This window comes from Enhydra lutris, unplaced genomic scaffold (genome assembly GCF_002288905.1).
Source record: "Enhydra lutris kenyoni isolate GAN:26980312 unplaced genomic scaffold, ASM228890v2 scaffoldscaffold5, whole genome shotgun sequence".
Lineage (NCBI taxonomy): Eukaryota > Metazoa > Chordata > Mammalia > Carnivora > Mustelidae > Enhydra > Enhydra lutris.
Genome location: NW_019154089.1, coordinates 49,299,863 through 49,313,823, shown reverse-complemented (window position 1 = coordinate 49,313,823; position 13,961 = coordinate 49,299,863). Strand labels below are relative to the sequence as shown.

Below are 13,961 nucleotides of genomic sequence, written 5' to 3'. Positions count from 1 at the left end.
GGTCCTGTTATGTCACTGTTACAATATCGACTATATTCCTCATGCTGTGCCTTTTATTCCTGTGACATATTCATTCCATAACTGGAAGCCTCTGTCTCCCCTAAACCCCAACCCCCTCCCCTGTAGCAACCATCAGTTTGTTCTCTATATTTATAGGTCAAATTCTGTTTTTTATTTCTTTATTCATTGTAAGGTTTTGTTTGTTTGTTTGTTGGGTTTTTTTAGAGTCCACTGGTGAATGCAGTCCAACAGTGTTTGTCTTTCTCTGACTAACTTAGTTCACTTAGCATAATACCATCCACATCCATCCATGTTGTCTCAAATGCCATGAACTTATCCTTTTTTATGGCTATGTAATATTTCACTGTGTATATGTGTGTGTCACATCTTTCTTATTCATTTGCCTAATGATAGATATTTAGATTGTTTCATATTTTGACTATTGTAATTAATGCTACAGTAAACATAGGGATGCATGTATCTTTTCAAATTATTGTTTTTGTTTCTTTGGGTAAATTACCCAATAGTGGAATTACTGGATCACGTGGCATTTCTATTTTTAATTTTTTGAGGAACCTCCATACTGTTTTTCCCAGTGGCTGTACCAGTTAACATTCCCACCAATAGTGTATGAGGTTTTCTTTTTCTCTATGTCCATGCCAGCACTTATTGTTTCTTGTGTGTTTGAGTGTAGTCATTCTGGCAAGCGTGAGGTGATATCTCATTGTGGTTTTGAGCTGCATTTCCCTGATGATCAGTCTGTTGGCCATCTGTATGTCTTCTTTGGAAAAATGTCTGTTCGGGTCCTCTGCCTGTTCTTTAATCAGATTGCTAGGGGGAAGCAGTTGGTGTTGACTTATATAAGTTCTTTATGTATTCTGAATATTAACCTCTTACTGGATCTGTCATTTGCAAATATCTTCTATTCCGTAGGTTGTCGTTTTATTAATGGTTTACTTTGCTGTGCAGAAGCTTTTTATTTTGATGTAGTCCTACTCATTTATTTTTGCTTTTGTTTCTCTTGCCTCAGGAGACACATTTAGGAAAATGTTCGTACAGGCCGATGTCAGAGAAATTACTACCTGTATTCTCTTTTAGAATCTTTGGCTTTTCAGGTCTCACATTTAGGTCTTTAATCCATTTGAGGGTTTTTTGTGTGTATGGTGTGAGAAAGGGGTCCAGTTTCCCTTTATTGGATGTAACTGTCCAGCTTTCTCAGCACCATTTGTTGGAGACACTGGGTTTTCCCCATTGTATAGTCTTGCCTCCTTTGTCATAGATTGATAAAGCATTATAGTGTGGGTTTATTTCTGCGCTCTCTATTCTGTTCTATTAAACTATGTGTCTGTTTTTGTTTCAGTAACATATTGTTTTGATTACTATAGCTTTGTAGTATGTCTTAAAATCTGGTATTGTGATACCCTCAATTTTGTTCTTTTTTCTTGAGATTGCTTTGGAAATTCGGGGTCTTTTGTGGCTCCATACAAATTTTAAGATTATTTGTTCTAGATTTGTGAAAAATGTTGTTGGTATTTTGATAGGGGTTGCATTGAATTGCTTTGGGTAATATGGACATTTTAATAATGTTTGTTCTTCCAATCTATTAGCATGGAATATCTTTCCATTTGTTTGTGTCTTCAGTTTCTTTCATCAGTGTTTTATAGTTTTTGGAGTACAGTCTTTCACCTCTTTGGTAAATTTTATTTCTAGGTATTTTATTCTTTTTGGTACAATCATGTTGTTTTCTTAATTTCTCTTTCTGCTACTTTATTATTAGTGTATAGAAACACTACTGATTTCTGGGTATTAACTTTTGAATTCTGCAGCTTTACTGAATACATTTATTACTTCTAGTAGTTTTTGTTGGAGTCTTAAGGCTTTTTTTATGTATGGGACCATATCATCTGCCAATGGTAATGGTTTAACTTCTTTATCAGTATAGATGCCTCATTTCTTTTTCTTGTCTTATTATTGTGGCTAGGACTTCTAGTACTGTGTTGAATAAAAGTGGCAAGAGTGGACATCCTTGTCTTATTCCTGATATTAGAAAGCTTTCGGTTTTCAGCACTAAATGTGATGTTAGCTGTGGGTTTTTCACATATGGGTATTATAATGCTGAGGTATTTTCCCTCTAACCCCACTTTGTTGAGAGTTTTTATCATAAATAGATGTCGCCCAGTTTTTGTACTAGTTATCTAATTGTATTGACTAATACTGCTAGCACGGTATTAAATAATGTCATGATACAACACATCTTTTTCTTAATTTGAACTTTAAAGGAGTGACTCCATTAGGTTAAATCAAGTAATTTCCCTTTTCTAGGTGAAAAAAAGTCAAATATTGGCAATATCACATTGTTCAATTTAATGATATTTCTCCATAAAGCATAATTTTTGAAAACTCGTACATACAAGATGTTACAGATGAATCCATATCTTTCTCTTCTATTTATTCAATAATGATTTATTGAACACTATGGGTCAGGTACTGTTCTAGATTATGGGGATACAGTAGTTTTTATGGAGCTTATATTCAGGTTGCCAGACACAGACAATAAAGAAGTCCCTAAATTTTAGATGATAGCTAGTGCAAAGAATAAAACTAAAATAGGGATAAGAGGATGTAGAGTAACCAGGGGAAGAAAAGGTTACTATTTTTTAGATATGGTGATCGGGGTAAAAACCTCTGCTCTGTGATTCTTTACTTGAGTGAAGGAGTGAGCCATGTGGATATCCAAGGGAAGAGCACTCCATGCAAAGAAAACACCATACAAAGACCAGAGGCATGTTCCTCTGAAATAGATGCTGAATTTTATTGCATTCATTTATTGTATTTCACGAAAGTGACCCTATGACTTTTCTACTTTGATCAATGAATATGATGAAGTATATTATTGGCTTTCCTCATATTGAATTATCCTTTCATCTTTGGTATGATCCTCACATAGTTCTGGTTTATTCTTTGTCGTGTGTCAGATTGGCTTCAGAAAAATCTTGTACGCTTTTCTGTGTATACTCTCAAACTGTTTTGAATACCATTAAACCTATCTACGTTGTAAAGATTTGATAGAATTCACCTGTGAAACTGTCACAACCTGGTGCTTTTGTGGAGGAGAGGGTAAAGAGTAATTTCTTGGTTTCTCTCTTTCCCATTCCCTCATGGTAAATACTCTGTTTGGATTTTCCAAGTCTTCTGTGTCTGCTTAGTAATTAATATTTTCCTGGGGATTCATGCATCCAGATTTTCAGCTTTCTTTGAATAGAATTACTTGAAGCAGAAGTTCTTTTTGGTTTTTTTGGTGAGCATCAACGGATGATATTTTCCAGCATTATAGGTAGTTGAATTATATTTACAGTTGAATAATGTGCTTGCTTAAATATTAGCTCTCCCGGGTGGGGAGAACAGGCACTGTCCTTCTTTTACCCCACATGTGAGGAGGCTGAAGCTTGCGGTCCAGAGTGACTGCAGCAGAACTGGACTTCAGCTCCAGCCATCCCTCATCCAGTGAGCTCTTCAGAGGGCTGCACTCTCTCTTAATATATATACCCTTCCGCGGTGGCATTTTCCTCCCGTCTCCTTCCAGGCCATTTGGTCACCTTCCACTTCTTGCATACTAAGTTCATGGCACTGTCTGCGGCATGTGACTCGTTAGCCAGGACTGTGGTGCTATTTCTCCTGTGTTCACCTGCTGGAGTATACTGTTTACTGCCAAGTGGCAGAGTCTCCGAAGGGAAGCTAATATTTAAAAGGATCTTTCCGTAAAGGTCACTGTAATTGAGAATGTGTGTCTGGTTGTTTTTCTTCACTGCAATTGACTTCTGTCAGTGATGAAATGAAGATTGACTGTATCTCACTTTATCACAGAAAAGTCCCATTAGGCATTCCATAAATCTCCGTGCTTGCACATGACACGTACCCACCTTCTTTCTCCAGTGATGATAACGAACGGTCTTTAAACACTTCACCTGTGCCGATGGAGGCCTCGAGTTTCATTCCTGGCACCAGCAGTGTGATGGCCATGGAAGTTTTAAAACCCAGCAGGATCACAGAGGCCCCTAGTGCAGCCACACGTGGGCAGATTCAATTACAGTTTCTGGTTAAAAGAAGTGGCTGTGCGGGGAGGGAAAAGGAGCTGGCTGGAGGGCGGGCAGGATATAGATCCAGAATGCTATTAGCTTACACATCACACAGAGATGGACATGTGTGGGAGCCTGGCCCCAGGCCAGCAGCCTGCCATCCTGACAGCTCTGTCAGCCATGGTCACTTTTCCTGCCAGAGAAGCTGCCATTCTCACTGGTTCTGTCCGTGTAGTTTTCAGTGTGCATGTCTTGTCAGATACGGGATACCTGGATGTATTGTGTGTGTGTTGAAATACCGTTCCCATCTGTAAAGGATCCGTTTAAAACCATGTTGAGTTAGTAGGCAGTATTTAAAGAGGTCATTCTTTGAGCGAGTAAAGGTTTGTATATTGTTTTTGCCAAGAAGAGACATAAACTCACAGAGGAAAGTGTAACTTTTTCCCTGAGTTATATTTAGGTGACCGATTGTCCCTGTCCAGCATATCCCTGTGTAGAGGCCAGCATTTCTCAGAGCAGTTCTGTGGACTGCCTTGTGTCAGAGTCAAGGGTGGGAGTAGGGGGTTAAAGATGCAGGTTTCTAGACTGCTCCTCACACTCAGCTAGATTCTGTGAGCTTGGGGCTGGAAATCTGCATCTTAAGAAGTTTCCCAGGCGACTATTTTATGTACTAAAGTAAACCACAAATAAACCACAAATGATTTACCCCTTTAAAATGTACAGAAAAGATTATTCCAATTATAGAGATTTATGCTGAAGAAACAGATTATTTGCACAACCAAGTAATTTCCCTGTTTTTTTTTAATAGCAAGGTGCTGTCATGTATTTAATATATAAATTATTTTCCTAAATGTATTATTCTACATACAACTTTTTGAAAACATTTTGTATGAGATGAGGAATCCATGATAGCAGAAGCAAAGGGTATAATAATAAAAACGACACTTTTATTATACTTACAGTGTGCCAGCCCTGTTTGAGAACTGTATATATATTATTCATTTAATCTTCTCAACAGTGCTATGAAGGAAGCGGTATTATTGTCCCCATTTTACAGATGAGGAGATTGAGGCAGATTGAGGCTTGTAAGCTGACCAGAGCCATACAGGTAGCAGGTGGCAGAATTGGGATCTGAGTGCAGGCTTTCTGGGTTCGGGGTCAAGCTTCTGCCCTTGATGACTATAGTGTACTGCTTCTCATCACAAAGCAACTCATGGCAGTTATGAGAAAAAAAATTGAGTACTAGTGAAGCTGAAAAGACAACCCTGTGAGCCAGCATGGCAGAGCCAAGCACTAGACTAAGAACCAGAAGTTCCAGGGTGTTGCTCTCGCCCTGTGCTTCGCTGATGTGGCCTGGGGCTGTTTTCCCATGTGTGAGGAGAGCCAGGCTGTGGTAAAGTAAGGCCCAGCTCTACAGTTGAGAGAGGGAGCCATGACACCTGGACGGCCTTAGGCCTGTGCACTCTTCAAAGATTTTATCCTTTAACTTGTTTAACCATTTGGTGATAAGACAGATAATGGTGATTTTAGAGGGTTCTTTTTTGTTTTCCTTTTCCTCTGTTTTCTCTTTCTGTTTCCCATTTCCACAGGTTTCATGTTTGTCCCCTTTCCCTACCTTCATCCAGGCTTTGAACTCACACACCAGCATTATGAGTTAGTGTGCCCTCTTTAATGAGTCCGAGATATGTTTATCTATTTTTCCAAAATATTATGTGTTCATTTTTTGAAGAAAATAGAAACAGCATGTTGCGTCTCATCTTTTTATTCATCCCTAATATTTTAAAAAAAATATCTTTGATTAGCTCCTCACCAGAAAGAAGGGCCCATTTCAAGTGGAATCTTTTGGTCAAGCCCCTTATTTAATCTTAATAATTCTGCAATTGTGATGACTGGGTCACAGTTCATCCGGACCGTATTCATTCTAACAAGGTTAACAAGTGTGTCAGATTGTCAAGTCATGGCTATAATTGACTTTGGCTTTGAGGTTTTCCTTCATAATAAACAATGGGCCCTGAGCCAAAAAAGCTTGTGGTTTATACTCACATACTGATGACTGAATATTATAAGTGATTTCTCCTCATACTCATTCTGTGACCCTGGAATTGCCTTTATGCTTTTTAAATGAATCATATCAGAAGAATATCCCTAATTAAAAAGAACATGACCTGTGTGCTTTCCAATGCAGCTGAAAACATTCTGAGATTCTTCTGGAAAGGGAGTGTAAAAGTCCTAGGTTAGAGCTCAGTCAGAAGAGAGAAGACAGCTCTGCTGACAGTTTGAATATCTCGCACCAGCAGTGCACCCCAGAAATGTCCTCATAGAATATTGCAGGAGGAATTTTTATTTATTACTGACTATTCTACACCAAATTCCCCTGGATGGAAACACTGAAGGTGGGACTTAGTTTTTGTTGGGCTTCTGACATTTTTCCATTAACACATAGTTGCTGGGAAAGACTTGCTTTATACAGATATGTGTGAGAATTCCATTTAAAAAATGTCCCAAGGGGAAAATTATTCAGCACATAGTATCATCTAATCAGAATTGATAGATTTGAGAAAGACATTTGCTTAAGCTTTTATCTTTGCTTCATGAAATATTAATTATTAGCAAATGCAGAGTTTACTGAAGCTAAAACAAAATGAAACAAAAAAACTTTCAGCCCTTCTCTGATTAGTTTATTGAATGGTTCATAACAATAACTATGTTGATACGTAATCTGTTCTTTTCTTGGTAACTCTAGTAAACAAATTGATGTATGTAGTCAAGTGAGAAATGTTTACTGTTCACCAAGTGAGTTAAACTGGAAAACAAGTTTCACACCAGCTTTCTGTAAGTTTAAGTTTTCAGCTAACATTTAGAAAAATGGGTTAGTGTGGGCCATCAACCAGTAAATTAGATAGTCTGGATAAAGCTGATTTCAATTGTGGGTTACTCTGCTGGTTCTCAATGAGGTTTACCAGGTCCCTACTGACCTGTTGAGCAGCTGCCTTGATTATACCCTTGGCTGAATGGAATGTTCCCCTTACTACCTTTTCCCTCAAATCAGTCTTTTTATAGGCTTTTGTTTTTGGGGCAACTGACACAAATCTTCCATGAGGCTAGAAGTTTGAGTTGGCAACTTCGTGTCTCTCGAGAAACAAGGTATAGAATCCTGGAGGAACTGATTAAATAGAAGACACAGGAATGGGTCAGAAATGGTAATGCTTTCTTAAGGTCGTGGGATATATTTCTTGCTCATTTTTTATTTCTATGTATATTTCCTGAGTTCTTGCCATGTGTTCAGTGCCCATTTGGTTTGGTTTGGTTTTCTCTTACTCATAGGAGCACCCAACAAAGTCTATATAAAAATCAGCTACAAATTCTGTTTCTTTAAGCAGCTCAGAAAGGAATCCACTTTTGTGGCCAGGGACGATGTTAATAGAGACTTGAAGTATTTTTTGTTGTTGTTTATTTGTTGGTTTCCTATTGGTTTTAAAAGCAGGGGCTTCTGGAGCAACTTTTAAGTGTTTTCAAATCCATTAGCATTTTTTTTTTTTTTTTGCATGTGTCATTTTACTTCTGCTTGGCATTGTTGATTTATTTTTATAGTAGTTTTCTATGTCAAGGGCCAATTAGGCTATCCCCCAGGGAAGAAATCTTTTGGTTCTGTTCCTAACTCTTCCTAATCATCTCTGTTTCTCATTGTCTTAAAAAATAGTGACTGCAGAAACCCATTTTAAATGCCCTAGATAATCTGAACTGAATTTGGGGGGTGGGGGGGGGTCTTTGTCATATAGGAGTTTCCAAGTTTTTTCAAAAGAATAACTGCTGGAAATAAATTTAAAGATAACAGTTGCTGAAAAGAAAGAATAGCTTCAGGATTTAAAGCTGTAATTGTCTCACTTTGCTTCTATAAAACACTGGCATTCTCTAGACTAGATAGAGATGTTCAGTGTACACAAGTCAAATACTTTTTTTTTGAAGAACCTAGTCTTAGTTTAGCAAACAACATAGAGCTCTTATGTGAATGGTGCTGTGAGAATGTTGGTATTGGGAACAGGACGGATTGGAACAAGGGAAACTTCTCTCTCTGGGCCACATCTCCCCCCACCTGCTCATGCCTCACTCCCAGGGCTTAAAGACTGCTCTTTCAGGTGTGGACCTGTGAGGGTGCGGCCTCAAACCCAGTCCTTTACTCAGTCTTCAGTGCCATTATCTAGGGCAGGCTTCTCCCAAGGTGAGAAGTACTTCCCTCCAGTTAAAGGAAACTCATCCTGTGTCAGAGTTGATGTTAAGAAGACAGACTCTTACTCCACAGCCTGGTTTCAGAGCCCTGCTTTACTGCTTTCTTTCCCCAGCTGCGGAGGGGGGAAGGTGTTCCCACAGGTGCTGCTCAGTGCACTCTACCAAGCAGTACTCGTGAGGGTAAGTGTAGGAATTGAGAGTAAGCACTTAGGAAATTGTAGAGCAATTTGATTCATTTTTGGAATCAAATTAAAATTTGGATTTGTACTTTGCAGTCTTTTTATTTTTCTAGAAATATGGTACTTATCTGCAAGGGTTTGGAAATTAGAAAACAACGCCTGGCTGTGCACCACAGATGGTTTGAGAAGCACTGCTCTAGGCTGGGCCACAGATTGGAGGCTGAGGCCTTCTCTAGGGTGCTTCCCGTTTATTCTAGAAGCAGGTTCATTATTCCTTATTCCCAAACCCAGGAGTCTGGTTCTTCTTTTTTTAATCAAAACAAATTTTTTTAATGTTGGTAAATATACATAACCTAAAATTTACCCTCTTAACCATTTTTAAGTGTACATTTCCATAGTGTTAAGTACACCAGTCTACAGAACTCTTCTCATCTTGCCAAACTAAAATTCTATAGTCACTAAACAAGGGCTCTTCCTTTCCCCCTCTATCCAGTCCCTGGCAACCACCATTCTGCTTTCTGTCTCATGGATATGACTGTCTCGGTACTGCATATAAATGGAATGACACAGTATATGTCTTTTTGTGACGTGCCTATTTCACTTAGCATAATGTCCTTAAGGTTCATATTCGTGGCATTTGCCAGAGTTTCTTTCCTTTTTAAGGCTGAATAAATTTCATTGTACATATCACCACATTTTGTTTTCTATCTATTCTTCTATCCACGACACTTAGGTTGCTCCTACCTTCTGACTATTCTGATAATGGTGCACCGACCATGGGCGCACAAATATTTAAGACCCCACTCTCAAAGTATGGGGGCATATTTCCTGAAGTGGAATTGCTCGACCACATGGTAATTTTATTTTTAATTTTTTGAGGATCTACTGTGTTGTTTTCCATAGAGGCTGCACCATTTTACATTCCCACCATCACTGTTCAAGGGTTCCAGTTTCTCCACATCCTGGTCGATACTTGGTATTTTCTAGGTTTTGTTTGTTTGATAGTAGCCATCCTGCTGGGTGTGAGGTATTACCTCACTGTGGTTTTGATCTGCATTTCCCTAGTGCTTAGCGATGTTGGGCATCATTTTATGTGCCTATTAAGTCTTTTGCTCTCTTCTTTGGAGAAATATCTGTTGAAGTTCTTTGCCCTGTTTTTAACTGTGTTGTTTGGGGTTTCGTTGTTATTGTTGTTTTTATTGTTATTGTTGAGTTTAGGAGTTCTTTAAATATTCTAGGTAGTAATCCCTTATAAATATATAATTAGCAAACATTTCTCCCCTTTCATAGGCTGCCTTTTCAGTCTGTTGATTCTATCTACTGATGCACAGGTTTTATTTTTATATAGTTCAGTTTACCTGGGGCTTTTTAGTGTGTGTGCTTATGCTTTTAGTGTCTTATCAAAGAAATCATTACTGTATCCAATGTCATAAAGCTTTTCTGTAGTATTTTATAGTTTTTGCTCTAGGTTTAAGGTCTTTGATCCATTTTAAGTTAATTTTTGCATATGGTATAAGGTGAGGGTCCAGTTTTATTTATTGCTTTTGGTACAATTTTGCCAGCACCATTTTTTGAAAGGAGCCTACTTCTTACATGCAGGTGTTCCCTACCTGGCCAATAAAATGAAAGACAAAGTGGTAAACAAGTACTGCTGGGAAAATCTGGACACAAGCTTCTCCTTGGGGGAAGGGCAGCCTGGCTGTTTGAAAGCTAAATGTCATGATTTGATGTTGCATATACATAATATGATTCTTTTTCTGGCAACATTGTTATTAGTTCAAAAACTGGAATTTAAAATACAATTTTAAATTGCATGGAGTTCCTCAAAGAGACCATTCTACTTTCCAAACAAATTCATATCCCCTAAGTTAAGATACCTGGAGAGGACAAAAGAAACTGTTGTGGTCTGGTAATTCAGCACAACAGTCTAAGTGATCCTGATGTAAAAGTTTAATCAGTGAATTTTGCTTAATTTAATTTAGTGCTGGGGGAAGAGGTATCTCCTTTGAAAACTAATATATTTCCTTTTTCTTTGTCTTTGTCTGGGCTACTAGGAAAGTTGAGTGTTGTATTGTTATGTTTACCCTTTCCTTCTACTCATTGGTTTTGATTTTCTTTATAAGTCCATTTTACTGAGGTATAATATGTATAATAAAATACAAAATGCACCCATTTCAAGTCTTGACAAATGTATACACCTATGTAATCACTTCAGTCAAGATTATGGACTATTTCCATCCCCCCAAAACATTCCCCATGCCTCTTTACAATCATTACTCCCTTTCTGCCCCCCTGTGAAATAGTTCCATTCATTCTATGTTCTTCAAGTTAGCCACCAACTTGTAAAAAATACTTTGGAAAGTAGGTAGAATATGAGAGCAATTACTTAAATGAAATGGCCTTTTTAAGATTTAGGTTTTGTTCTTCCTGTGATCTGTCATTTATTTTTTTTTTAATATCCAAAAAACACCATTACAATTCTTAGTACTTAAGTCTTATTCCAACTAACATTGATGATCTGTTGTCTTATTGCCAGATATGGTTACAAGACCATGTTATTTTTTTCTCTTTTCAAAGAGTTTTTTTAAACCACATTTGTTCCCATATAGGTCTTATCTGTACCTCAGTGGTCCACATCTTTGCCAGAAGATGAAATATGTAATGAGCACCAGTTGCCCTACTGTCACATGTTAGAGAGCCAGCCTAGGGGGTCGGGGGGCTGCTTTCTAGTAACTCAGCAACTCATGACCTTTGCAAATCTGCAGCTGTTTTTGGAAATATTAGAGCTGTGACCTGTTTATAGATGTCATAGCAGTGTCTTGAAGTGACAAGAATTTCAACTGACTGGATTGTGTATGGGGGCACCTTGGACTCTTGGTAGGTGTGTGGGTCATTAGAGAGACAGGCATGAGGAATTCCAGAATTCCAGAATGATGCAGAATGATGGCTTCTGCATCAGAGCAACATCAGCCTGAATGTGGATAGTATATATTTCTTCCCAGAATAATAAAGAGACAGCAACAAGTAACATAGGTTTTAACCCTGTTTTCACTTGTCAAAGAAAAGGAATGGCTATTGTCATTATTTTAACATTCTGGAATTATCTTGATATAATGAATTGAATTCAAGATGAAGATGTAAGCAAAAATATATCATCTTCAGATACATTGCTTTAATATTTCCTCGTAATGTGTGCAGCCACTCTGGAAAACAGTAATGAGAAGGTTCCTCAAAAAGTTAAAAACAGAACTACTATAATCTAGCAGTTACACTACTAGGTATTTACCCAAAGCATACAAAAATACAGATTTGAAGGGACACATAAATGTACCCTGATGCTCATAGCAGTATTATCAACAATAGCCAAACTATGAAAAGAGCCCAAATGTCCATCAACTGATGAATGGCTAAAGAAGATGTGGTATATATATATGAACATACACATATACATACATATACAGAAACACACATACATATACATACACATACATACATAAACAATGGAACATTACTTAGCCATCAAAAAGAATGAAATCTTGCCATTTGCAATAACATGGATGGAACTAGAGAGTATTATGCCTAGTGACCTAAGCTAGTCAGAGAAAGACAAATACCATATGATTTCATTCATATGTGGCATTTAAGAAACAAAACAGATGAACCTATGAGAAAGGAAAAAAAGGAGAGGATAAACCATAAGAGATTCTCAACAATAGAGAACAAACTGAGAGTTAATGGAGAGGCATGGCGGGATGGGCTAAATGAGTGATGGGCATTAAGGAGCACACTTGTTGTGAAGAGCACTGGGTGTTGTATGTAAGTGATGAATTACTAAATTCTACTCCTGAAACAAAAGAAATAAAAAAGCTTTCTAAAAATATTTCTTTGTAATGTGATAGAGCTGGGGTTTTTTTAAGATTTTATTTATTTATTTGACAGAGATCACAAGTAGGCAGAGAGGCAGGCAGAGAGAGAAGGGGAAGCAGGCTCCCCTCCGAGCAGAGAGCCAGATGCGGGGCTCGATCCCAGGACCCTGAGATCATGACCTGAGCCGAAGGCAGAGGCTTAACCCACTGAGCCACCCAGGCGCCCCTATAGAGCTGTTTTTAAAAGGGAATCAGCAGTAGCATAACTGAAAGGAGCATCAATTATAACTATTTCACATATTCTTGAAAGTATTTTCTGTGTGAATGGTGTATAAAAAAAAGTCACTGAACCAGATGTGTTTACAAAGCCCAAAGAATCCTAACACAAAGATTGCTTGAGGTACCATGTTCCTGTATTAACAACAGCGGTAGCCAGTGATGTATCCTAAAATGCTTGAGTCTTGACGTTTCCATGCACTGAACTGGGTGTTGGAGAGAATGTCCCATCTGTTTGGTTGGTTGTTTCATTTTTGTTGGCAGTGCTCAAGTTATTCTATATGCTATCAATTATTTTAGACTCATTAAATAAGAAAGCGATTATCTCAAATTCTCCTGTTCATGTGTACCATAATCACATGTATTTGGACTACTTAAGTCTAGGAACAATGCAGAGAGCTGTAAATAAAGATCATGTGTGTTCTTGCTTGGTAACTGTAATGTGGACTCCCAAAAAGTCCCAGTTAGCATGAGTTTGAAGTAGAGGGTGGTTATGAATATATGAGATTGTACTGAATTTGATATATTTTCATTTTATTTAAGAAAAGGACAGCATACATGGTCTGCCACAGAGGGAAATCTTTAAGAGACTCTTTGGCTCTTTGGATGAACAAAAGTAAATTTTTGTTATCCTTTTCTTTGCCAGAAGTTTAATGATTGATATTTAATGATTGAGATGTAGTTGATTCCCCAGATGTGCTTCCACTTGATGAAAGTAGCAAAGTCTAATCTAATAAGCACTTGCTGACTAAATTTTTCCTCTTTTCATTAACTTTCTTTTAGGACTCAGCCCAAAACCATGTTTGCCCAAGTTGAATCTGATGATGAGGAAGCAAAGAATGAGCCAGAATGGAAAAAGCGTAAAATTTAAAGACTCTCACATGAGAGCTGTTTGCGTGAGGGGGGAGTGATATTGGACAGGTTGTTGTTGTTTTTTTTTTTTTTAATGAAATAAAAAGTACATTTTTATGAACAACTTTTGTAGTTTGCATTATTGAACCATTCAAAAGATTGGTAGCTACCCTCCACTAAAATTGTGCTTACATTTTTTTAACTACAACTATGAGTCTGTATTATAAATAAATAAGAAACAGATTCTTAGCTCATTACCAAGTAGTTTAGGTATTTGGAAACTTTATTCAACTATTATTGGTCTTGTACAGATTCTTACAACGTTGAGGGCGGGAGATGTACAGTGAAATGGACATGTGTCTTGACCAACTCTAGGAGCATAATATGGAGATAGACATCAAAAAGTTTAATATTTCTGTGTAATTTCACAAGTTGTTTACATGATTATAATTAATTAGACTGAGTTCAGGCTAAAAGCATTGCCA

The 13,961-nt window shown here is 37.7% G+C and overlaps 1 protein-coding gene across 3 annotated transcripts in view; it reads left to right on the top strand.

Moving 5' to 3' along the window:
• Positions 1–13,601, top strand: part of LOC111141227 (WD repeat domain 70) — a 346,638-nt gene extending 333,037 nt beyond the window's left edge. For 2 of the 3 annotated variants that reach the window (XM_022493646.1, XM_022493644.1), the window contains one exon: positions 13,408–13,601. In XM_022493646.1, the coding sequence (XP_022349354.1) occupies positions 13,408–13,495 (88 nt within the window). In that variant the 3' untranslated portion in view covers positions 13,496–13,601. The remainder of the gene's footprint in view (positions 1–13,407) is intronic. The other variant, XM_022493645.1, reaches the window with a different exon arrangement.
• Positions 13,602–13,961: the final 360 nt, after the last annotated feature.